Genomic DNA, 26,946 nt, shown 5'->3' with positions numbered 1-26,946 from the left:
TTCAGTTCCTTGCATTGTTTAACTGTTTGGGCTGTGACATTATTCATTCAATCCGTGGCTTTAAATGGTTGAGAGTCGGGCTGGATGGGGATCGATCTGTGCACCGTCACCGGTGATGCCAGCGCGGGTAACGGGGGATGTGGATCCCGGGCCCCATACACTTATTGGATCCTTTTCAAAAAATGAAAGATTCACACCGCGCTCTGCTTTCTCTTTCGCGACGAGGTGAACATTTCAGGGCGATCAGTAGTGAATGTACAATTTAGGTTTTTTTTTCTTTTCATTTTGTTGGTCATGTCATCGCAGTTTTCATACTATGATCTAGGTCTAGACAATGTGGGGTGGCGGGGCGGGGGGTCTAATAAATTTGAGCAAAAAAAAAAACAAAAAACGGCGTTTTTGTTTCATTTCCCTTGGAAAAATTGTGTGGAAGTGACCTTAAGTTTGCATTGATATGAACAATTAAAAGTCATTGTCTGTTTAAGGACTGAAAACGCTCACATCTGTGGAAGCTTAATGAAAGCCGGAACTGTTTTTTCATTTCTGAATACCAGCAACTATAACAACTGTTGATACAACACTTGGTTTGAGAATATATCCAGAAATAAAACCGTTGGTTGTTTTTTTTTCTTTTTTACTTTAGACCAGTGATTCCCAACTTTTCCACATCAAGGGCCCTCAATTTGATACGCGATAGACCACAGGTTTCATCCCTGGGGCCCCAATCTGAGAAGACATATATACCTGTCTATACCTGTACATAGAAGGGCAGATAACAGTGAAACTCATTCTCTTAGGGTGCCAACATCCATGTAAATTAAATACTTTGCCAAGTTTGACCGTCAAGGATGTTTGTGATCAATCTAAAATCACATAGATCTCATTTCAAAGCTTTTCCCCACGTCTCTTTTTGGAAAGCTCAGAAGTCATAAGCGATCCCGTGTGTCGGAAACAGACAGTGCAGTCATTCATAAAGCTTTGTCTTCTATCTTCTCTCAGTTAATTGCAGCAGAGCTACGACCAGACTGAACATCCCTAAATAATGACACAGGACCTAACGCTAATAACTGAGCTACGACATCTTATTCAGTGGAGTCGTCAGTGAAACTACATGTGCGATTAAAATATTTATTATTTTAATGGCAACGCTCAATTTCTGTGACGTCCCATTTTCCCGTCGATAAAAGTATGATTATTATTCTTGAATTGCGCTGTACTGTATTTCCATATGCGTCTTCCCAAAACATGAAACTACCCGCTCAACAAACACTGGATTTGTGGATTTCTCACAATGCTGAGTAAACGTTGCATAAACAAACAGAAAATGAATGGCGTGCGAGTGTGTGTGAGAGTGTGTGTGTGTTCGGCTACATCGGGGGCGCACCGCGCATGCGCCAGCACTCACCACCAGGTAAACTCCACCATGGCGGCGCGAGGCCATGTGCAGGACCCCAACGACAGGCGACTCAGACCGATCTACGGTAACCGTTCACTGGGATATGATCCGTAGGCCGCTGCTGTTTAACGCCGAGGGTCAATGCCGCGCCGCGGTGCATGTTTCCTATCCGGGTTGCGTTCCGAGTCGGCCAGCACCGCGGCCCCTCAAGCCCCAGCCCCGCACTGTGCTTGCCCGCAGCGCCGGATGACAGTGCACCTTATCGGGGGGGGTTCAGCTGGGCAGGCGCCGGGCAAGCCGGGTGTCCACTGACTGACCCCCGGTCCTCCTAGCTAGGCCCGAGGCGGAGGCTAATAGTTGTGTTTGGACGAGTTGTGCTCTTTGCCGACGTCCATGGAGGACCAAGCGCGTCCCGTGCTAATGTTAGCTGTTTGACAGCGAGCTAGCGCCGTGCAACAATGTGTTAGCCAAACGGTGGACACGCTGCCCGCTGCCACAGAGACAACGGGGGGCTTTACTGTGGGTTGTTCCCTTCTAACCGGCTGGTTCTTTCTCGCTTTGGACCATCTAACGCCCCACTGCCGGGTGTAGCTAACGCACGTAGCTTTTGGTAGACTATGCTAAGCGGGGAGCTAACTAAGCCGAGCTGTGGATGTCACAACTGGCCGGTAATCTGCCTTTGAGTGGTGTACTCTCTCCTGAACAACACACTCGCCACGCCGCATCAACACGCGTGGTCAAATGAAACCACCAGTTTTGTATTTCTAGTCAGGGTGTATGTTTGTGATTGTACAAGCCACTCTCTCCGCACTGATTTAGAAGGCGTACCGTCGATAGCACGGTATTGTTTACCAGCTTATCAGTGCCTCTTAATCTGCAATGCACTGATCGTTTGAAAACTCATATCTCTAGTAGTACAACTGACCTTCCATCCAAGGCTTTAATTGCTAAACAAAGGATCTATGACGTATAAATGTATGCAAAAAAAAAAAACGTGTTGTGCATGTCATGCATGCATCGTTTATTTGTGACAAAGATTCACATTTTAATAAGAGAGAATAGACATGACATAATGACAATGCACTGTCTGCTGCAGTTAAATTTGGCACCCAGCTGTCGGGTGTGCATGGGGCACAGTGAAAATCTACATACAGAGACGGGCATATCTAGAATTCCTTCTGGTTGTACTATTTACAGATATAATACTCAGCCTGCCAGCAGGACATACACTCTGAAGCAGCAATTCAGCTTGCTGCGTTATAAACTTTTTGCGTGATGCTGATCATGTCAGCGATATATGCATTTTTTTTAATGTAATGATCATGTGTTTTGTGTTTCCCCCAGATTACCTTGATAATGGAAACAATAAGATGGCAATCCAGCAGGCGGATAAACTGCTGAAGAAGCATAAGGACTTGCACTGTGCTAAGGTAAGTCACTGATGCTGTGTATTCAGGGAGAAAGTGATTTTTGCTTTATTTAGCACCTAACAAAGTCCTGCCTTTCTGCTAAAATAGTCTATTATTCATCAGATTTTAGTAGAAACTAAAAATAAATTGGTGAAGCATGTAATTTATAATCTTCTTTGGATTTGAAGCAGGAATAATTTTGATGGATTCAATAACTCTATTATATACAGTGTTGGTAAGAATTTGTTTCTTTGCATATCTTTTTAAGGACGAAAAAAATCCCAAATCTTGACACTTTATTCCGGGAGGGTATTGGGTTTCATAGTAACATTAAGTCCTTTACCGCAACCGGGTACTTTCAAGAGTTGCCGTAGTCTTTAAGAAATTCACAGATTACCGTTCTAATAGGGCCATCAAGGGCCATGTTGGTAAAATAAACAAAAAATTGGTAATGCAACGTGATTTGAGGAACGGATGGAAACAGCGGGTATTGCAGTATTTGGTTGTTCAAAAGCAGAGCATGATCTTTCCATAACATCCCTTTGTGCGAGAGAATCTTGTCGAAGATTTAACTTCCAAGATCTTTACTATGAGTCCGAGTGCTCGAGTTGCTGGGACATAATGAAATGAAGGCATCTGTTGTCGTGGGCGTTCTTGCTTTTAGAGACCACGAGTAAGTTAGAATAGGGGGGGTCGATACAGCATGGTATCGTGAAATCGATACTCTGAGGTAAGAGAATCGATTTATTTTGTATCTACTTTTACAACCCTGAGATATAGGCCATGCATGTCAACACTAATGCAGATGACTTTACAAACAACGTTTTCGGGTGAAACCTTTTTCTGTCCAGACAAGCGTTTTCTAAAAGTCGGCCGTCCACACCGAAACGGCAAAAACATGCAGCAGCAGCAATGGAGCAGATTTACTTTTTCTTTTTTGCAAGCCTGAAGAAGCAGTGTTGTAGTAGTGCAGTTAACACCTTTCAGACGTTTAAGATTCTCAACTTGTCCAAATCATCAGACAAACAGGAAATCTGAAGACACGTTATTAAACCCATACACATTACTGTACGGGGCGGATTCCTAAAGTTGCAGAGACACGGAAAACAAATTGAATTACTTGTAAACATGTTATTAAACCGAGCGGTACTGACCAGGCGTCAACAAACTGGCCGTGGCTCGCAGGTTCCCGACGCATGCGCAAGTCGGCGTCATGACTTCTGCGTTCTCCAGGAAGCTGCGTGTGGACGGAAGGCGGAAGACCACAAAAATACCGGTTGGAAACTCCGTACTGCCAGCGAACAAGAAAGAAATGAATAATATATCGCAGCGTTGTGATAATGCGCCATTGTGTAGGCACCCAAGTACGGTGATTGTGGTATTGTGAGAACCCTGGTTGGAAAAGTTTTGATATAATGTAGTGAACTCCCCTCCCGCTCCTCAAGGTCCTGAAAGCGATCGGTTTGCAGCGGACCGGGAAGCAGGATGAGGCTTTCGGGTTGGCGCAGGAAGTGGCCACGCTCGAGCCGACCGACGACAACTCGCTACAGGCGCTGACCATACTGTACAGGGAGATGCACCGACGTGAGTACGGGCAGCGTTTTGGGAAGGTCCCTCGACCCAATGCGGTTAAACGATCAAAGCTCTGACCCGCGTTGTCCCACTGTCGCCGCAGCGGAGCTGGTCACGAAGCTGTACGAGGCTGCCGTGAAGAAGGTTCCCCTCAGCGAGGAGTATCACTCACACCTCTTCATGGCTTACGCTCGGGTGGGGGAGTACAAGAAAATGCAGCAGGTGAGAAGGCGCATGTTCACAAATGTTGTTTTCTTTGTGGTTTTTATTTTTATTTTTTTTTTACTTTCCCCCTTAAATACCCTCTTCACCCTTTACAGGCGGGGATGGCCCTCTATAAAATAGTACCCAAGAACCCGTACTACTTCTGGTCTGTGATGAGCCTCGTGATGCAGGTACGACAGCACCTCTCGCCGCACACCTTTCGTCAACACGCTTGGGTTTTTTTTGCGTCATCGTTTCGATCCGTTTCCTCTTCCAGGCCATCTCGGCACAAGATGAGAAGCTGGCCCAGACCATGTTCCTCCCTCTGGCTGAACGCATGGTCGAGAAAATGGTGAAGGAGGAGAAAATTGAAGCGGAGGCCGAGGTGAAGAGCGTGTGTGGACTCTTAGTGGCTTGCCGTTAAGGCTCACGTGTATTTATATGTTGTAGTATTTAAACTGGCTGTCGGCTTTGTGGTCGCAGGTGCAACTCTACTTTATGATCCTGGAGCGCCTGGGAAAATGTGTGGAGGCTCTGGAAGTGGTCAGGGGCCCACTGGGAGGTAGGGTGTGTGTGTGTGTGTGTGTGTGTGTGTGTGTGTGTGTGTGTGTGTGTGTGTGTGTGTGTGTGTGTGTGTGTGTGTGTGTGTGTGTGTGTGTGTGTGTGTGTGTGTGTGTGTGTGTGTGTGTGTGTGTGAGACGTTCTTCCGCATTGTTACTCATTCATATTCCTTCACGCCTTGTTTGTGCCTCCCAATAGAGAAATTGACAAGTGAGTTGCAGAGCAGAGAAAACAAGTGCATGATGCTGTACCAGCGACTACAGCGCTGGTCGGAGTGCAATGCCTTGGCCCACAAGCTGCTCCTTAAAAAGTAAGACATGTTTTTTGAAAAGCGCAGACGGCAGATTTCCCTGCTCTTTGTGCGATGTTTACCAAAATCCATCTCTCTGTCGCATCTCCTTTTTAGTCCAGACGACTGGCAGTTCTATTCCTCCTACTTTGACTCTCTCTTCCACCTGATGAATCAGTCATGGAGCCCGCCGGAGGAAGGAGAACAGTGAGCGGGGGGGGTAGTAATTTGGAAGGGATTTATCAATGTAAAACTTTTTTTTATTATTATTAACTTCAAAACCGTAGACGTTCGATTGACGAGGCCTCCCAGCTCCAGTATACAAAATATGATTATCTCTCCTCTTCAGCTGTAGCGAGGGTACGGTGCATTATTCGGTTGCTGAAGTGGTGAGGTTTGTACTAGAGAGGATCAAGGCAGAAGACGGCAAAGTGTCGCGGCCGCTGAGGGGTCCCTACCTGGCCCGCCTGGAACTGATACGCAGACTGAGAGAGGGCGGCTTCTCCAAAGAAGACCAGCTGGGTAAAAGGCTGCTCGCTCACGTAAACAAAGTCCTGCCTGCCACCCTTACTAGCCAGACCGCTCGGCCATGTGACAGCCTGTGTTTGGGGGCTGTTTACAGGTGAACCCTTGGAGCTGATGGTGCAGTTCTTCGGAAAGTTTGGAGACAAACCTTGTTGCATCACTGACCTTAAACTTTATTTACACCTACTCTCCCCCGACGACCACGTCAAGGTAGAGCACCGGCACACCTCGCGTACACACACCCACGTACAGGTATCCTGTTGGGAACTGAATTCACAGTGTGGGTTTTTTTTTCCTTCTTCTTCTAGTTTATCAATCAACTTGGTGATGCGGTGCCTTTAGGGGAGGACGGCGAGGAGGGCTTTGCATTTCCAGAAGACACCAGAGCGCTGCAGAGACATTTGTGCGTGTGTCAGCTAGGCCGCGCGCTTGGACTTCATCACTCCCTCGACACAGATGGGAAGCTGAGGCTCATTGCCGAGCTCAAAGCTCACTATCGTCACGGGCTTCGGTTTGGTAAGGGCCTCGTTTTTCTCCTCTCCACACTCGGCAGTCTTTTTGTAGGAGGGAACAAACTGTCTGCACACCACGCTACTCATAATTGCCATATGTGGGGCTTTTAATTACTCTTCATGCTTTTCACCGATGGTTATCCTGTGACCAAAAGAAGAGGTAGCCATAGATCAACCTATGACAACAGTCAAGATTAAGAGAGGAATCCTTGCTACATTGAGGCACTATTCATCTGTCCAATAAAATATGACACCCTTATTTTTCGCAATTCCTAGGTAGATTATTCACTCGAGACTTCGTCAACCGTGACTCTGTAACCCCAGTTCATAAGCACATAAGACACTGGACATTTGATGAGTTTAAGCGCAGCACAGTAAATCAGTGATTATCTTGCTCCCTTTAGCTTTATAGTCCTGGACATCGATCAGCCGCAACATTGAAACCGCTGACATGCGAAGGCAATAACATTGATCAAGGCAAGTGAACAGTCTGTTCTTGAAGGTGATGTGTTTGAAGCAGGAAAAAAGGACAAGCGTAAGGATCTGAGCGACTTTGACAAGGAGCAAATAGTGATGGCTATACGACTGGGTCAGAGCATCTCCAAACGACAGGTCTTGTGGGGTGTTCTTGGTATGCAGTGGTTAGTACCTACCAAAAGGCGACAGGTTCATGAGCGCCCATGACCTTGAGGCATGTGGGGAGCGAAGTCTAGCCCGTCTGGTCCGATCTCAAAGAACAGGTGCTGTAGCACAAATTGCTGAAAAAGTTCATGCTGACTATGATAGAAAGGTGTCAGAACACACAGTACATCGCAGCTTGCTGTGTATGGGGCTGCGTAGCCGCAGAATGGTCAGGGTGCCCAAGCTGACCCCTGTCCACTGCAGAAATCTTTTACAATGGTGTTGTGAGCATCTGAACTGGACCATGGAGCAATGGAAGAAGGTGGCCCAGTCTGAATCTCGTTTTCTTTTACATCATATGGATGACCAGGTGCCTATGCATTGTTTACCTGGGGAAGAGATGGCACCAGGATGCATTATGGGAAGAAGTCAAGCCAACAGAGGCAGTGTGATGCTCTGGGCAATGTTCTGCTGGAAACCTTGGGTCCTGGCATTCATGTGGTTGTTACTTTGACACGTACCAACTGACTAAACATTGTTGCAGATCAAGTACACCCCTTCATGGCAACGGTATTCCCTGATAGCAGTGGCCTCTTTCAGCAGGATAATGCGCCCTGACACACTGCAGAAATTGTTCAGGAATGGTTTGAGGAACGTGACAAAGAGTTCAAGGTGTTGACGTGGCCTCCAAATTCCCCAGATCTCAACCCAATCAAGCACCTGTGGGATCTGCTGGAACAACAAGCCAGATCCATGGGGACCCACCTCACAACTTAGGGACTTAAAGGATCTGCTGCTAACATCTTGTTGCCAGATACCACAGGACACCTTCAGAGGTCTTATGGATGCCATGCCTCGATCGGTCAGAGCTGTTTTGGGGGCAAGAGGGGGAGCTACACAATATTAGTGGGGTAAATGGGGGGTGGTAGCTCAGGAGGTAGAGCTGGTCGTCTAGTAATCTAAAGGTTGCTGGTTCGATCCCAGGCTCCTCCTGCTAGCATGTTGTAGTGTCCTTGAGCAAGACACTTAACCCCTAATTGCTCCTGATGGCTGCATCCATCGGTGTTTGAATAATTGTAAGTCGCTTTGGATAAAAGCGTCTGCTAAATGTAATGTAATGTAATTAGTGGTCGTTTAATGTTGTGGCTGATCAGTGTATAGGGATGGAGTAAAATGTAGAATCTGGCAATATCGCAATTGCAAATATTTGACACCAAGAGCAACAGTGAACCTGTCTGGTCTTGAATAAAGGAAATATTATGTTTTGATATGTTTTATTATTTTTTTTATTTTTGCTAAATAGACACATGTAATATCTTTTCCGGAGACAATGTGATGCTCTGCTAATGACCCCAAACTAAAAGTGGTGGATGAGATCAGTTCTCCCTCTATTATATAAAATGTATGATTTGAGATCTGGTGTCTATAGTGAAGAAGTGATATTGGGCCATCCTTAGTCCTTTATGTCCTATATAACTTTTTACATTTTCTTGCGTAACTTATGTGTCTGTGTTCTACAGGGGAATCAGCTCTGAAGACAGAGCTCCAGTTTTCTGACATGTACTGTCTCATGGCAGCTCATGTATACATTGACCTATGGCTAGAGACTGGTAAATTGCTTTTTTTTTTTTTTTTTTTTTTTTTTTTTTTTTTTTCTCCTCATTGTCCATATTTTGGTTTCAACCGCCAAAAGTCATGCCACGCTGTTTGTCCTGTAGGGGATGAGAACATGGTGTGGCAGAGTTTGGGCCTGCTCCAAGAGGGGCTCTCTCACAGCCCTTCCAATGCCCAGTTCAAGCTGCTCCTTCTGCTGCTCTACTGCCGCCTGGGCGCCTTCGAGCCGGTAGTAGACCTCTACTCCAGCCTGGATGCCAAACACGTACAGCATGACACCATAGGGTCAGTGCGCACATGCGAACAAAATGCATTGTCAACACAAAATGCCATAACCCGCATCACGTTCATGCATTTTGAAGTGCAAATATACCCTCTCTTATCCTTAGGTTTCTGTTAACACGTTATGCTGAGTCATTGGGTCAGTTTGCTGCAGCCTCCCAGTCCTGTAATTTTTCCCTCAGGTTTTTCCACTCTAACCAGAAAGATGTAAGTCCATCAAACATCTAGGTGTTTATTTCTGATAGATAAGAGGCGACAGTAGGCGAGGCTTGCAAACTCCTAGGTTATTGTGCCAGCTGCTGTTCATGCTGATAAAACATTTTTTTTTACTGTGTTCTTCTGAATGCCTCAGAGTTAGCTCCTTTTCTGCCTGCGCATCTTTCTAATCTCTCTGTTTTCCGCACTACTCCCAACAGACCTCAGAGTATATTATCCAAGCGTACAAATATGGGGCGTTTGAGAAAATCCCAGAGTTCATAGCTCTGAGAAGCCGGCTGAACCAATCGCTGCACTTTGCCCAGGTTCGCACCGAGAGAATGCTGTTGGACCTTTTCCTGGAGGCGGACATGTGAGCGACCTTTTCATTCAACACTCTGCTCCTTTTTCATTGTTGTTGACTTGACTCGTCGTTTCGTCAACGCTCACTGCTCTTTCATTCTTGACTTGTTCTTTAGTCGTAATTCACAAGACTGGCACCACCTACTTTTTGTCAGTATATTCTTGATTGTATAATTTAACACACTAAAGGATATTTACGTTCACATCACACTGACATAGAGCATCATAAACCACCCCTGAGTTGAACTTGTACCCCTATCTTAAGCACGCCATGTGTCTTTTGTGTAGTGTGTTGAGTCTGGAGGAAAGTGTGAAGGCTATGGGTTTGTCTCCAGAGGAGGATGACATTCCCTGGGATAACATGAGGGACAACCGAGACCTGACGGTCTTTACCAGCTGGGACCCTCAGGACCGGTGGGTCTTTTTTTCTTTTTTTTTTATTGTATTTTTTTCCCCAAATCTTCCCATTTATCGTAATCACTTAAAGCACCACTCTGTAGCTTTTTGTATTTGGGATTTGCCGCGCCTACAGTTTGAGTGCAATTGCCCTTTTACACCATTGTCGTAAAATTTGGTCGGGTGTGGAAAAAGGTTTATTTTACCGGACAAATTTGAACCTTATCGGTCACATTTAAATAAGTCTGTGTTACAAATGCAAATATAATGTAGACCTAGGTTACAGCGCCCCTTGGCTCCCCGACAAGGGGCGACCCCGCGGGGTCCATGGCTCCCCCGCGCCCTCTCTCCCCACTGGAGCCGCGTGGGGATCAGCCCCTTGCTACCGGTGTAGGTACATGATGTGCTTGGCCTGGTAGACCAGCTTGCACGTGCAATAAAGTGGTGTGCCGGGCACACCACTGGCCTGTCTGGCTCACTCAGTCAGGGAGGTGGAACAGCTAAGTTTTGTAAGAGTGTTATTACCAGACATTTTGACCGACGAGTTTATAATAATTTTTTATTTTTTTCATATTATTATTTTTTTATGTACCAGGCAAAAAAAAACAGTAAATGCCGGAGCCAAACATAAAGGTGTGACGTAGTGCCGTGAAGCCTAAACATTTTTCCTGTGGTGTCATACCAGAACACAAAAGTTATATAGTGCAATCACAGGCGTTCGAGGTGGTGGGTGGGAATGAAAGAGGTGCCATTCTCCGTATTACTAGTCAGTGTACCATCAAAATTATTCTCAAGCTGTAATTATCAGGTTAAAAAGTTAAGTATTGCTTAAAAAAAATTTTTTTTTAAGAAATTCTCATTATCACAACATTTTCCCACTATTTATGTTCACATTTTAATTTATTGTTTCTTTCACAGAAATCTGACGGAGGAGCACCGCCGCCTGTCCTTAGAGGAGGAATTGCTTTGGCTGATGATGCGCTCCCTCACCCTGCGCCTCCTGGCGTCGCTCACCTCTCTGGGACACTCTGCATCACAACAGAATTATGAGGTGGCCAATGAGAACGGTGTCGGGGACAAGAACTCGATCCTCAGCAGCTTGCTCTCCCAGCTCGACCAGACCCTACAGAAAGCGGCCGAGATGTCGGAGAAATGCACAAAGGTAGGTTTAACACCTAGGCAGTATGTAACTAGCACAGCTACAGCTTTCCTATTGATTATAGATACATAGATAGTAGGGGTGTCCCGATTGTCCAAATCCAAGATTTGATTTGACTTTCGATTTTAAGGTCACGATTCGATTTTCAATTTAAACATGTATTTTTTTTCAGCGCTGACGGCTATGCCATTGTTAAAGCCCCTTTCACACATGGTTTCCGGTAAATTACTGGGATAACCTTTCCGGCACTTGCTAGTGAGTTTCATTTTTCACACATCCAGCTACATTCAGGAAAATTCCGTCTTGCACATTTTCACACATGCCAGCAGGAGTCACCCGGTGCAGTCCCGGTCCACACCACAGAGCGACAGACGGAGCAGTAGCACACGAAGCTCATTCACTTGCGCGCACAAAGGAGATGTATGTGGACGTAGCACCCAAATAAAAATGAATATACCCATGAAATAAATCCTGAACTAAATAAACGAGGAAATAAATATGTAAAAGTAAATATATAAATTCGTAAATATACACCCGACGGACCGGGCAGAGGCTGTGGTGCGCCCTAGCCCCCATGCGTGCCGGCAGAGGTGGAGGGATCTTTCATTTTGATTCATGGGATCTTTTATCTCTTCCATTGCGCCGTAGGGTTCTGTGAGACTCTGAATCTTATGCTAAGTTGCCATTTTCAAATGCGGGAAGTGAGAAAGCGAAACTCATGCAGGGCACACCGCGGGTCGGCTGGCACACTGGCTTCCTCTCCCATTTGAGGAACAGTACCATTAGGGTTTTTTTGTTTGTTTGTTTTTTTTATGTTAAACATATGAAAAAGGCTATTTTGGAAAACAGTAAAGTTTATAGATTGTTTTGAATGGGCCATTACAAAAAAAAGATTTTTGATTTTACTGTTGACACGGTGAACACAGAGACAGTCGGCACATTTTAACATCCCTTGTTTTAATCATGTGGTTAAATCCACTGTAAATTCAGATTAAACAAACAAACAAACAAATAAAAAAAGACCATAATCATTTTAGGGGCAGGTGCAGTGCTGGTGGGCGGTATTTGCAGCTCACCCAACTCCAAAACAAATTTCATGAAAGTCGGTTTGGAGCCCGGCGAGATGCAGTCGACTCAGCAGAGGGGTCCTCACCCCCTAGTGCACACTGCATTTGTTAACCGGCAGATCTTTACCGCTCCCATATGGAAAACCATGTCGTACAATATTACCCACAAAAATAGGGGCAGAATCGCAAACCTGCTTATGATTTTGTAAGCGCTCATTTTGATCGATTTTGAATCTGAATCGTGACACCCCTAATAAATAGATACTTTATTGATCCTCAGAGGTAAATTTCAGTGTCACAGCAGCTTGCATCACTAAAAGGAAATGATAATAAGATAAATGGTCAAATAAAATGGCAATTTGTAATAAACAGCACACCTGAGGATCCCCTGAAATAATTGGCAATATACAGTAAAGCTAAAGATTAATTTGAAGATAAAAGATTTGGAATGTACAATGAACAATCAAAATAAACCTATGGTAAAGAATAAAATTGGCTATTATAATAACCTACTGGTAGTCAGATGTAAACCTAGAATTAACAAAAACAATAAAATAGGCGTAGAAATTAACAAAAAGACGGAATAACTGGCAATATAACCTAACCTAGAATAAACAAAGATAAACAATAACCTAACAATAAAATAAGAAGAAAACAAAACCTAAAATGAATAATAGAAAATTTTGTAAATATACACTAAACGTCAACACCAATAAATATAATCTAGAAACCTAAAAATGTTAACCATTAAAGTAAATCTAACGATAACAAAAAAATATCCTAACCTAAAATGAACAATAAAAGCCTCCCAATAAGCAATCACCAATGAAATCTGGCAATATACCATCAACCTAAAATTAACCAATAGAAATATACATAACTTAAAGAATTCACAAAAGGAAGGATAGAAAGGATAAAAGTAAGAGAAAAGAAAAGCAGAAAATAAAAATCAAACTATAAACATGGAGTGATAGAACCCTGGTATGTAATGGTTTGTATGTTGCTGTTGTTGCCGTGCAGTACCCATTCCTGGGCCCGCCGTCCACCCGCTTGGCCTCCGCCATGTCCAGCGGCAGCTGTCAGTGCCAGGCCGCTGCACTCCAGCTCAGTGTCCATCTACAGGAGCTGGAGACTCTTGGACTAGGTGAGCAGAGCTGTCATCACATCAACCGCTAACATAATAGTGAAAATCGCAAAATCTAAAAAAAATTGTCATGTGAGGTGCTGGTTTTGCCTTTGTCTGCAGACGAGTCGTCGGAGCTTCAAACCCAGATCTGTAACAGTTTTAAATCGTTAGTAGTACAACTTCAAGGTGAGGAAGGGCGACCTGGGCGGACCAAAAATTCCCACGAAACGTAGAATTTGAAACTGCAGTATTTCCCCTTGTGTGTCATCCTCACTTTTGTTTTCTCCAGAAATATTAAAAAAATCCAAAGGCGATCTTTTGGAACTGAAAGACGGCCGGTTAAAAACATGGCCCTCCTTATTAGAGAACCTCGTCTTCTTCGTCGAGGTATGACTTTCGCCAACTCGCCCCTTCTACTGTCCTTTCCCAAAACCTCACGTGTTAAAGCGCCGCCTCTGTTGCGCTTGCTACTCCAGACGGTGTGCGTGGTGTCTTGGATGGCGGGTTACTGTGCCAAGGTCCTCAGACCGCTCAAGGCCAGCCTGCAGAAAAAGAAGAAAAAAAAAAAGGACACCAACACGACACCGGTACAATGACCATTACAACATCACACGTGTCTTCCTTCTTAGTCGTGGCCTTCCCCGCCGCATTCCTACAACGGCGTGTGCTCCCTCTATTCCCCAGCCGGCTGTGGTGTGCGGCTTCCTGGAGCTGACGGGGAGCTTGCAGGACGTACTAAACCAGGCGCTGGAGCACGTCAGGGTGCAGGAGGGCGGCGTCGCCGCGCTCAAACTGGCAGATCTGTCCTTGGAGCCGCGCACACAGGTGGGTGTGCACGTCGGTCTCCCAATTTGGACGAGGCATCCCCGAACTTCGCACTTCACCTTGTCCTTTTTTTCTTTTTATTTATTTATTTATTTATTTTCCCTCTTCTTCTTCCAGGAGGAAGGGTCTTTTATCAGGGCGGCTATGGACAAGGTGCAGAGCAGCTACCTGCGCTCGCTCCAAGAGGTGGGAGACCTGCTCAAGAAGAGAGCAGAAACTCTAAAGAGCCTCAAGATCTGAAACCATTACCCACACCCAAATCAAGATTATTGTTGTTGTTATTATTATTATTATTATTATTATTATTATTATTACATCCCCTGCCACCACCCTTCACTGTTTTTGGGGTTTTTTTTGTTCATTTTTTTTTTGTTTTTGTTTTTTTACACACAAGGGTCCTCTTTTGCCCAACCCCCCCCCCCCCCCCCCCCATACCCCCCACTTTACGTCCCACTTTTTTCTTATTGCGAAATCCCTCTTTTAACATATTAATCGTTATGAACCTCTCGGTTGGAATTGTCTCTTTTGCTCACGAGCAAACCCCCTGTCTGTCGCTGTCTCTCTCTCTCTCTCTCTCCCTCTCTCTCACTCACTCTCTCTCTCTCTGCGATCAACTGGAACGTTCATATCTCGTGTAGGGCACAGCCTTGTGAGGTCAATGTGAATTTATACCGCCGTCATAAAAGGAGAAGACGTGTTCCGTTTAGCGCTTGAGAAAACTAGAAAACGTGGGAGGTTTTTAGGTAAACAACTAATAAATTATTGTACATAGCCTGCAAAAGTAAAGCACCATCAACTCTGACGGCTCTTCGACTGAGTAGTACATAAAAGCGAGAACATCAAAGACAATAAACCACTATTTCTTTTGTTGTTTAGTTACGTTTTCCTTGGGGGTTTTTTTGGCTCTTAAAATAAATGTCAGTCCCTCTAGTTAAATATCTCAGTGGACCGGAAATATTGGAGTAGCACTTTTTCCAGTTTGGACTTGGGTTCACACAACTTCCATTTGCAAGTCACCGTTTTTACACCAAATGTAACGCTTGTGCACTAAGGGAAAAAAAAAAAACAGTCGAGTTTCCAACTTTCCATTTCACAAATGTTAGAGGTGTGTGTGTGTGTGTGTGTGTGTGTGTGTGTGTGTGTGTGTGTGTGTGTGTGTGTGTGTGTGTGTGTGTGTGTGTGTGTGTGTGTGTGTGTGTGTGTGTGTGTGTGTGTGTGTGTGTGTGTGATCTAGCGGAACCACTTCTGCATTTTCAGCATCGAAAAACTTTGATGGAATGCGCTGCACAAGTTGGATCCCTCCCCCCTATCACCCCAGCATACTTCATAGATTGGGGTTTCAAAATCGGACATTTATCAAATTAGTCAGAATCAGATAAACGATTTAGGGGCGGTTTCGCGGACGCAGATAAGGCCTAATCTTCGACTAAGTCACACTTTTAGTCTGGACTGATTACCTTTTTCTCAGATTGTTTCAAATAGTCTCAGACGTGCCCGAGTCTTGGTTTTAAAAGGAAATCTGATTTCCAGAAGGAAGATTAGAGCTCATCCAGGTCTAAGTGTAGGCTTAAAATAAAACTGGCCTCACTCAAGTTTATCTGTGGGTGGATGGACGTGGGCCTCCAGGAGAACCTGGATGATCTGGATTTAAGACCAGAAACAAGGAGCTGACTAGTCCTTCATTACCTTAGTCTTGGACTTCCTAGCCTAGAAGTACTTAATCTTACATAAACAACGTCTCAGAAAGGCATTTTTTCAATATTCTGGATTCATTTAAGTAGAATTATCTTAGTCCTGATTTAGGTGAAACCGCCTCTTATAGTTCCAAGTGCGATGAAACCTTGCGTATGAGATTTGAATTACTGTAAAGCAGCGAGGTTTACGTTAGAACGAAGGCTCTCTAAACCCTGTTTATGATTGGACAGGGCTTCTATCTATCACCTGTGCTGTCTTATTGATGCTAAATCACAGTAGTGCCAAACCTCTAATACAAACAAAGTACATTTGTAGACAGCTCATGACTTTTTTTATTTTTTATTTTATTTTTTTTACTATTTTATTTTAATTTCTCTTCTCCCAAAGCCTGTTCAAAGTGTTAATGGTGATGCGTGGAGGTACCAGGAGCGATGAGGTGTTTGAGTTGACGGGACGTTAGAACATAGCACAGGGGGGGTATCCCGTTAAAGATCAATTTTCATTCTTCCGGTACAAACCTGGGATACCAACAACAGAATCCGGGTACTTTGTATGCTTGACGAAAGGTTCTTGAAAATGTCTTGATGTGTTTATTTTTTTTTATTTTTTATCAAGAACAAAGAAATTTTACGATTTTTCTTTTTTTGTGAGCGGTGAATGTTTACAACCCCCTGTCATCTTGTAGCTCGGTGGTTCTCCACTTGGGAGTTGGGGGGACCCCAAGGGTCCTTCAAGAGGTGCCGGGGGGTCCCCAGCAAAATGATTGATAGTTCATTGTTATTTAATTTATAATATGTCAGCGGCCCCCCGAGAATGTACAATGACTGTTTTAATGAAAGTTTCACTCTTATCCACGTAACTATAGTATAGACAGGTATGGAAGTTTGGACTAAATCATATTTAACAATAATAATCTCTCATTGGGATTCCCAGAGCCTAAATTGTTTCAAATGTATGCATCCAATTGAGGGGACCTTGAGAATCTGTTGTATTTAAAGCAGTCATCTATACAAATGTAACAGAATAGGAGGAATTTAAACTTTTACAATTATTATTATTTTTTTTTATTTGAAGTGAAGTTTCATATCAAAAATTGGGTATCGACACATCCTAGGAGTAAATTAAATCAGTTGAAGTGCCTGTGTTTGTTAAGTCCGCGTCCCCTTTAAAGAATGGATCAGAGCAGTTGTGAGAGCAATTCAGGGGATTTCACCAACCCAGTTCCGTTAAAAAAAAAACAAAAAAAAAAACCTAAAAAATAATAATAATAATAATAATAGCAATAAAAAATTCTTCATTTCTACAGAGATGCAGTATAATAGAATAGTTTTTTCCACTTTTTGTGTTGGATCTTTGCTTTGGTCATGAAAGCTCACAGAAGTGTCACGAATATTTCAACATTGGACCTAATTGTAAATAAATGTTGAGCCAGCGTTTGTAAGTCACTGTGCAAGGACATCAGCTGAATATGTTTGACTGCCGCGGTTGATATTTGTGTTTTGTTGCGTGTCTGTTTGTTGCTCATTCCAACTCGTCGCACACCCCTTCCAAAAATATGAAAGGATTTCTTCCCTCTCCCCCATCATCTTATTTAGCATACAAGTAGGGCAGAGCTATCCAATATTTTTGAGAGCGTTCATCAATCGATGAGGTACTATGAGCAAGATACTGATTCAAATGCTGATTTTGTTTACATGGAGATAGTACCATTATTCGCTGATGATGTTCACAAAGCACTGAAAGCAGAACAGATAGTGTACATAGGGGTTTTTTTTTGTCTATTTCCCCAATTCTACTCTGACCTTAAAATGTGTTTGAAGAGTAAATATCTTTGTTTATGCATATAAACAAGCTTCTACAAATAATGCCTTTTTGAGACAGAGGGCCCCACCTTTTCTTGTACACCTTTGGCTGGGATGATTGTGTTCTGCGTGGATGTTTTGTTGAAGTTTAGAATGATGGTTGACAATCCGGGAGTGTCATCTCACTTTTTTTTTTTTCATTTATTTTATTTGTTTTAAAAAAAAAAAAAAAGGAAAACAAAAACAAAAACACTGGAATGTCAAAGCTTTTTTTTTTTTTTTTTTTTTTTAATAAACTTAGTAAATATTACATTTTTTTTCCCCATGTCAGCCGTAAATTGCACGTCTGTGATAATCAATTGGTGACACATGCTTTATTCATCCCCAAAAGGGGAATTAGGTGAATCGGCAGCAGTGGAGAATACTAGTGCAGATTATACAAAATATAATAGATATTAGGGGGGAAAAAAACAAACATATTATCCAGATAAAAAGAATGGCAAGAATGTAAGTGCTGTTGTTGTGACGGGCATCGTCTGCCAGTGAAGAACAGTGTAAACTGTGTGAACGTGTACGGAACATCGGGGGATAAGAGAGGGATTGCATTTATTCTCTGGGTTCAAATGGGGGGGGGGACTAAAAAGTGGAAAGCGCAACGAACGAGTGGGTTGAAACGCAGCCCCGGTGCCACCCTGCAGGGGGCAGCGCCGCGCCCCCGGAGTCACGTGGCCGGCGAAGAAGAAACGCACAGCAACGAACGGCGAAACGTCCGCAGCCGAGTTGAAGCGACGAGGCGAGAGTGGAACTGTCCCCCCGGCGGCGGCGGCGGCGGAATGGCGCTTGGGTCTCCGAAGCACACGTATTAAAGCCGGACCACCGGAGAGCCTGGCGACCGCCGTGACTCGGCCTGACGGACTTTGCTTCCCGCCCTCTAAGCCTTAGCTCGTGTGTTCCCTCCGGCGCGTCGCGAAGTTGAGCGGAGAGCCGGAGCCCGCGGTTCGTTTTCTCTGGAAGGCGCCATTCCTCCCGTAACTCATGAGTTTGTCGCTGGTTGTCATCCGGCTGGAACTAGCGGACCAGTGTCCTTCTCCTCAGGGTTTCCGATATTCTGCCGGTGAGTGGCCGCCTGCGTCACCGTGGGGTCCGGTGGCTGGTGTTAGCATCACTAGCTCACTTAGCGTTACAGGGTAAACAGTTGCTAGTGATGGCCAGGTTAGCACGCCTGCTTATCGCGAACTCAAATAGTAACACGACACTTAATGGATCCCTGGGCAGCAGATGGTGACAAAACATATTTATATATATATATATATATATATATATTTCAGTATATAATGAACAGTAAAATATATTTTTTACCTGTTTTCACAAATAGAATAAAGGTTTCAGAAATCAGATCTTTTTTTTTTTTTTTTGATAACAGATGACAGTGCGATTAAGATTGTATTTGAATTAATAAACTTCACGTTGAACATTGATTATATTTGTGTTGTGTGTGCTTGAAAATGGGGGGGTTGGGAAAAAAAACAAAACTATTCAAGTCCTAAATTTTAATTTTTTTTAATGCCAGAATGAACCCTGTTGTAATAATGATAAAATGACTACTACTGATAATGATGGATCATTTTAACTCCAGAATCCACTGTGCTCTCCGCATTCCCGAAAATCTGCCACCCGTTGTCATGGCAGTCGTTTTATTCTTACCATTTAAATTTAGCTGACGGGGAATCTAAAAAAAACAATTGATAACTGTCAAATTATCGGCATCCTCAGAATCAGAATAAGAAATACTTTAATAATCCCAGGGGGAAATCCTAATGAATTGTTGCCATTCTGAATGAATATCAACCATGCATGTGTTGGGGAACTAAGGCAGACAACGACATCATAATCAATATTGTCTGTTGGCAATGTGGAATATTAGTTCTATCCGAAGGCTGTCTTTAATCATCTTGAATGTAATCTAAGTGTGGCCTGTCTCTCGGTGTCTCTTGCCTCCCACAGTCGAGAGCATGTCAGAGGAGGAATTGCAAGAGAGAGCGCTAGGCTTAGCCAAACTCACTCTCAGTGGAAAGACAGATCTCGAACGGTCCGCCGTTCTGCACCAGCACATTGGGAGCAGAGCCATGGGGGACATGGTCATTGAAACCTTTGAGCCAAACCCAGGTAGGAATTCAGCCATTCTCTACCACATTAAAGCTATATTTGAAATCGGCAGCATCTAACTGGTAACCAATAAATGTTGTTTCAAAGCAATGTTGCTGCCGTATATCGCACCGCCAAGTTCCTTGTGGTCCCTACCCTAGATAGAGGCGGTGAAAACGGTGGCGATTCAGAGAAGAACAGTGAATCTCAAGCTGCAGGGACTGAAACGGACAGGAAGAACGCTACTGAGGCATCGCAGGCTGACATGACACCGGACTCTCCGTCAAAGCAGCTTCCTGACCAGATATCCTTCTTCAGTGGCAACCCCTCGGTGGAGATAGTACATGGAATAATGCACCTATACAAGACCAAGTGAGTGACTTCTAAGATACATACACCGATCAGCCTAGACATTAAAACCACCTGCCTAATATTGTGTAGCCCTCCCTCTTGCCGCCAAAACGGCTCTGAGTGATTGAGGCATGCACTCCACAAGACCTCTGAAGGTGCCCTGCGGTATCTGGCACCAAGACGAAAGCAGCAGATCCTTTAAGTCCTGGAAGGTAGGGTCCTCATGGATCGGGCTTGTTGTTCCAGCACATCCCACAGATGTTTGATCGGACTGAGATCTGGGGAATTTGGAGGCCACGTCAACACCTTGAACTCTTTATGTTCCTCAAACCATTCCTGAACAATTTCTGCAGTGTGGCAGGATGCACTATCCTGCTGAAAGAGGCCACTGTCATCAGGGAATACTGTTGCCATGAAGGGGTGTACTTGATCTGCAACAATGTTTAGGTATGTGGTACTTGTTAAAGTAACAACCACCTGAATGCCAGGACCCAACGTTTCCCAGCAGACCATTGCCCGGAGCATCACGCCGGCTTGCCTTCTTCCCATAATGCATCCTGGTGCCATCTCTGCCATCTACACATGATGTAAAAGAGAACGTGATTCATCAGACCAGGCCACCGTCTTCCATTGCTCCATGGTCCAGTTCTGATGCTCACGTGCCCATTTAGGCACTTTCGGTGGTGGACAGGGGTCAGCATGGACACTCTGGCCAGTCTGCAGCTAGGCAGCCCCATACACAGCAAGTTGTGATGCACTGTGTGTTCTGACACCTTTCTATCACAGCAGCATTATCTTCATCAATTTGTGCTGCAGTAGCTCTTCTGTGGGGTTGAACCAGCCGGGCTGGACTTCGATCCCCCCACGCATCAATGAGCCTTGGGCACCCATGACCCTGTCGCCAATTCACCGGTTGTCTTTCTTCGGACCGCTTTTATTCGGCACTAACCACAGCATACCAGGAACACCCCACAAGACCTGCCGTTTTGTGGATGCTCTGACCCAGTCGTCTAGCCATCACTATTTGGTCCTTGTCAAAGTCGCTGAGATCCTTATGCGTATTTTTCCTGCTTCCAACACATCAACTTCAAGAACTGACTGTTCACTTGCTGCCTAATTCATCGTGTGTGTGTGTGTGTGTGTGTGTGTGTGTGTGTGTGTGTGTGTGTGTGTGTGTGTGTGTGTGTGTGTGTGTGTGTGTGTGTGTGTGTGTGTGTGTGCAGTGAACTTATCTTGTGTTAATTCTTCTAACATGACAGTAAAATGACATCTCTGACCGAAGACGCCAGACGCAGTGCGATGCTGTGCATCCTCACCGTCCCAGCCACCATGACCAGCCATGATCTCATGAAGCTTGTGGCACCGTTTAACGACGTCATGGAGCACATGAAGATCATTCGGGACTCTACCCCTAACCAGTACATGGTACTGATAAAGTTCAGTACGCAGGTATGGTGTCATCATGGTTTAGCATGGATTAAAAAGAAAAGTTGACAGGTTTATTCATTTTCATCACTGTTGTTTTTCCGCTCTTAACAGGCAGATGCAGACAGCTTTTACACCTCATGTAATGGCCGCCAGTTCAACTCGATAGAAGACGCAGTTTGCCAACTGGTTTATGTGGAGCGGGCAGAGGTCATAAAGTCAGAACAGGTATATGGGTAATGGCTAATTAGGTAACTTCTGACCCCAACAGCCCACACAAACCTATGTGTGGCCTTGTTCACAATGACAAAATGTATTTCCTTATTGAGAAGGATATGGGGAAAAATTATGAAATAAAATAAAATAAACAAGAGTTGAGTTATGAACTATCTTTGAAGGCACTAATAATAATGGTAAATTAAAAACCTTTTATTAATGTTTATATCTGTTAACTGTATATATGCCGCTGCTTTATTTTAATTAATTTTGTATTTTGTCTTAATGTTTGATGGAAGTTGTTGTTTTGGAATGTGTTGGAAAGTGTTGTGATCGTTAATTTTTCTATAAATGAAAATCCAATAAATAAAAAAAATGTTGGTCATACAAACATTTTTTATTTGTTTTAACCCCTTTTTATTTTCACATGGCTAGACCAAGATGAATAAAAACAAAACACCAACTCAGCTCAAGGCAATCAATAGATTCCCTTATTGATTCTCCATAGATACAATATTAAGTCTTGATCGCCTTACTGACCACAGTGTTGTACCGACACTTCTCTCGCTGTTTGTTTGTGTGTGTGTGTGTTTTCTCTCTACCTGTTGCCTCCCTTCCTGTTTTCCCCCCTTGGTCAGGGAGCCAGTCTGCCGGTGATGGAGCTGACTGAGCTGCCGAAGTGCACCGTGTGCCTGGAGAGGATGGACGAGTCTGTCAACGGCGTGCTCACCACGCTCTGCAACCACAGCTTCCACAGCCAGTGTCTGCAGCGTTGGGAGGACGCCTCGTGAGTGGCGCGCACCCTACTGAAAGAGTGAACATGGTTCATAATGTAATGTACGGGTGTGGCTGTAAAACCATCGGGTGGGGAAGCGTGTTGTGGATTGATCCGAGCTCTGTTTTCTCCTCGGTGGTTATTTCTCCGTGTTTCTCTCTCCGTGCTATTTTGACATGCATTCTTCGCGGAGACAAAGGGAAGGCCGTCGCGCACAATACACATTAGCGCTTCTAGTCGCTGCCAGCAGGGATGGTGCGCGGTTGCCGTTGAATATCCGCTCTTGTTTTTTTTTAGGTGCCCTGTGTGTCGGTACTGCCAAACTCCAGAACCTGTGGAAGAGAATAAGTGCTTTGAATGCGGCGTGCAGGAGGTAACTCCCGACATCCTCTTGCCTCTTACCCTTCTGCAAACTTATCTTTACTTATCCCACTTTTATTTTTTCATTCTATTTTTTTTTTTATTTTTTGGTAGAATTTATGGATTTGCTTAATCTGCGGGCACATCGGTTGCGGTCGGTACGTCAGTCGCCATGCCTACAAGCATTTTGAGGAAACCCAGCACACGTACGCCATGCAGCTCACAAACCACCGGGTCTGGGACTACGCAGGAGGTACAGGACCGCTGGACGGGTTGTCCTCTCTGGAAATGTAATACTTTCAGGACGTGTTGGGTGCAGGATTTGAAGTATTGGAACGTTACAGTGTGTGTAGAATTAAATATTTTTCTGCCGTAGATAATTACGTCCATCGGCTCGTGGCCAGCAAGACGGATGGGAAGATGGTTCAGTACGAATGTGAAGGAGACACCTGCCAGGCGGAGAAGATAGACGCACTTCAACTAGAGGTACATGTTTTTGTTTCTGATGCCTTTTTATTTATTTTTTACATCGTGCTGTGGTTGTTTCTTAGAATATTTATTATTTTTTTATCCGCAGTACTCCTACTTGCTGACTAGTCAACTGGAGTCTCAACGGATTTACTGGGAGAACAAAATAGTTCACCTGGAGAAAGAAACGGCAGAGGAGGTAACGTGCAGTAAACAGACAATCTTACATTTTAGTCGTCGCCCCCCACCCCAGTAGGTTTAGAAATCTGAGCATTTTCTGGTCCGTTTGTGTGTCTGTATATTTGTTTTGTCCAACTTTTGACATACGTGTTTTAGATCAACAACATGAAGGCCAAGTTTAAGGAGACCCTGGAGCGCTGTGACAACTTGGAGCGGCGGATGGGAGAGCTGTCCAAGGACAAACAGGGCATCGAGAAAAAGTACGGGGACCTAGCCAGTTTAAGATCATGTGTTTTGGCCATGAAGTATATACATTATCTTTTTTACAACATACATTATTACATTTAACATTAAATTCACATACAGTAGCTTTATGCAGCCACTGCAAGTTGTATTTCTAGACAGCTTGACAAATAAATGAGAGAAATGATTTATATTGTATCTGTTGCTTAATTTGTGCTTGTTTCAATGACACTAAGTGAGACTTCATTGTGCATAGTATTTATGTTCTATATGTATATTATATTATGTGATTTGGATTGTAATTAAGCTCAGACCCTTTACTTACATTGCTATTGAGCAGCGACTGGATCAACAACAATAATACAACAACAACCGGACTTCAAATGCCAGCATAAAATTCTGCTAAAATATAATGGTCATTAATGTCACATTTCAATTTGACTTTAATAATTTTGTGTAAATTGTATTGCACATAATTCTTACATTTTATTTTGAAATGTAAATTGAATTATTCTTACGATTAAAGAAACAACTTGGATCAGCTTGATCAGCTTTGACATAGAAATAGCATCCGGGCTGAGCAGAACATTGTTGCCATTTTCAACCCCTGGCAATAGTTCCGACGGAGGTTAAAAACATTTGTTTGTGCTTTGACCTCGAAGTTAAGATTCAAGTCCGCCAGTGTTTTTCTCTCTGCCTTTCAGGTGCACACAGTTGAACAGTCGCGTGGTGAAGCTGAGCCAGGAGCTGAAGGAGGAGCAGGAGATGAACCGCTGTCTGCGAGCCAACCAGGTGACACTCCAGAGCCAGCTGGCAGAGGAGGAACGCAAAGGAAGAGAAAGCGGTGCGAAGAAGTTTCTCAGCACAGTCAATGCAACACTGTTTAACTGAATTTATTAAACCATTCAAAACTGTTTTGAATGTTACTTCAATTCATTTTCAATAGAAATACTCAGCTTCCTTAAATCTGCCCTTTGACAACCCCGTTCAAGAGGTGTTTTTTTGTTTGAATATTATTTCATATTCACCAACCAGTAGGGAAACATCAAGTCAGTGGCTTTTAACACAGTCAAGTCCTTGAGGTGCTTGACGTGCTTGAATTTGTCTGTTTTGAGATCTGCCATTTAAAGATGATTTGAAATTGAAGTCCAAAAAAGCTGTGTTTGGGGCCACAACACATGGATGCATTAATCACACTCCATTACACTCAATTGGCCGTACGTTTAAACCCAGCGATCTATCTTGTCAGAGGCTGCCATAATCTGCTGGTTTAAAATGTTTGTGCCCTTCGGGGGCGTGCATCAGTGCCTCTCTGTGGACTCTGAGTTCTTCTGTGGCTGCGGTGCTTTGGGCTCGGAATGTTCTTGCGGCTGCGTGGCTCGTGGGTGGCTATGAGGCCTCTCCGCCGCTTGGAGGCATTATGATATATTCCTGACCTCATACACCAGAACAAATGTGCACTAATCCTGTGCACTCACTGGTGGACACATCACACACACTGCCAGCATCTGCTTCACATATTCCCCTAATTGTCAACTGCTGTTCCAATTTTCGTCAATTTTATTATCTTTTGTGAAATGGATGTTATTCAACACGTCTTTGTTCGGTGTCCTCCTAGGAGAGCGTAAGGACGGGGCGATGGCGGAGCTGCAGGAGCAGCTGAGGGACGTGATGTTCTACATGGAGACTCAGCAGCAGATCGAGCACCTGCCCCCGGAAGCTCGGAGTGAAATCCAGGAGGGACACATCAACATCGGCGCCAGCCCATTGGACAGCACACTGGGTATGGGGGAGGCTGGGGCCTCCTCCGGCAGAGGGAGGCGAGGCCGCGCTAAGAGGAGGAAGTAGAAGATTAAAAAAAAAAAAAAACGTTTTTCAGAAAGGACAGTGCTTGGCATCCAAATAAGTGTACGCAAAGAGATCAAGGAAGCATCTGTCTAAATCGTTAGCCGCCCCCAAAAATGCATATACAACAGTCACTGACAAGAGGAATTTACTTTAAAATGATCCTCTGTCCTGCTGCCCTTCTGGACTTGGATCCATCTTTTCACACAGAGGTCATACGAACAGGAAGTTGGGGTGGAAGGATTTCTCACCAGTGGCTTTTTTGTTTATAAGGAGTGTTATTTAAGTGATGCTGATGCGGCAGTGTTGAGGAATGTTATACGTTTTAAGAAGTTGTTTTGTATTTTAAAGCATTTCTCGCCATGTATGCTGAGGTCAAGCAGAAGCGAAATGTAAAGGGCAGGTGTCCACGCTAACTAATTTAAGGTGCAAATACCAGACTGGTATAATTTATTAGTAACCGTTTCATGTTGAGCGTCCACTAGTATTTTGATGTATTTCCTTTTTGGAATAAACACAAAATCATCTACTCTAATCTAATCTTTCAGCATAAAACACTGATAAAAATGGAATCATGGCTGAGTTCTTTGTTTTCTAGAACGTTGTCACCTGCTGGTGCCAAGCACTCCTCACAGAAATTCAAGTTCAAGTGATTATGGATCTCATCAAAAGACTGACCAGGCCTGTTCTGTCAAACACCTGTTAATTATTGCCGGAAAGTTACAGAGGAAAAAATGTTTAAGGTATTTTTTTAATTTGAAGGCATTGCCAACACAAGTATTCCGTTGACTACACATTTGACACTTTATTTGTATATGGATTAAAGAACACTTATATAAGCTGGGTGCACTGCGTGAATGATATAAAAGCAAGCTTGTTAAAATAATTTCCCCAGCTACTCCCCTAAGCCGGCTACGTGCCGACTGTGATTACCTGCCTATGCCCTCTAGTGTGCAGGTGAAGTAGCAACAGTCACCTTTACACAACTTATCACACACAACATATCACACATATAGCATTGCACACATAAAATTTGCTACCACAGGTACATCACTTTGTAAAATATATTATAATATACATTTTCAGCGGTTTGTAGTTCAGTTGTGTTAGTTGATAGACTTGCATTGTTGACTTAATCAAGTCATTTAAAAGTTATATTCTAGGGGGGGGGGGGGGGGGTTGGTTTATATTTCACTTAAAATGCTAAGCATTATATGCTTACACAAGAAATTTAGAACAAAGTTGACTATCATATCAAACTCATTGGAATGTAATTTCTAAGCAAACCATTTACTCGTGTGGCATTGTGTACCAAAAATAACAAC

At 43.9% G+C, this 26,946-nt stretch overlaps 2 protein-coding genes across 2 annotated transcripts; both read left to right on the top strand.

Annotated features, from left to right (window-relative positions):
• The first annotated feature begins 1,414 nt into the window (after positions 1–1,414).
• Positions 1,415–14,434, top strand: naa25 (N-alpha-acetyltransferase 25, NatB auxiliary subunit). Its single transcript, XM_080017823.1, has 24 exons — positions 1,415–1,481; positions 2,741–2,826; positions 4,251–4,389; positions 4,481–4,599; positions 4,698–4,772; positions 4,859–4,966; positions 5,065–5,143; positions 5,341–5,452; positions 5,549–5,638; positions 5,781–5,953; positions 6,054–6,166; positions 6,265–6,472; positions 8,610–8,699; positions 8,808–8,988; positions 9,093–9,192; positions 9,402–9,553; positions 9,832–9,957; positions 10,858–11,101; positions 13,186–13,309; positions 13,412–13,477; positions 13,581–13,678; positions 13,768–13,878; positions 13,976–14,116; positions 14,234–14,434. The coding sequence occupies exons 1-24, from the start codon at positions 1,424–1,426 to the stop codon at positions 14,354–14,356; spliced, it is 2,916 nt and encodes a 971-aa protein (XP_079873949.1). The 5' UTR covers positions 1,415–1,423; the 3' UTR covers positions 14,357–14,434.
• A 3,939-nt stretch (positions 14,435–18,373) lies between these two features.
• brap (BRCA1 associated protein) lies at positions 18,374–26,403 on the top strand. Its single transcript, XM_080017824.1, has 13 exons — positions 18,374–18,727; positions 19,618–19,779; positions 19,920–20,130; positions 21,369–21,558; positions 21,649–21,762; positions 22,389–22,537; positions 22,823–22,898; positions 23,000–23,138; positions 23,262–23,371; positions 23,463–23,552; positions 23,690–23,793; positions 24,481–24,620; positions 25,395–26,403. The coding sequence occupies exons 1-13, from the start codon at positions 18,649–18,651 to the stop codon at positions 25,622–25,624; spliced, it is 1,794 nt and encodes a 597-aa protein (XP_079873950.1). The 5' UTR covers positions 18,374–18,648; the 3' UTR covers positions 25,625–26,403.
• Positions 26,404–26,946: the final 543 nt, after the last annotated feature.

The sequence above is a fragment of the Zeus faber genome (assembly GCF_960531495.2).
Source record: "Zeus faber genome assembly, chromosome: 17".
NCBI lineage: Eukaryota > Metazoa > Chordata > Actinopteri > Zeiformes > Zeidae > Zeus > Zeus faber.
The sequence above is the reverse complement of the archived record's forward strand: the minus strand, read 5'-3'. Positions and strand labels throughout refer to the sequence as shown.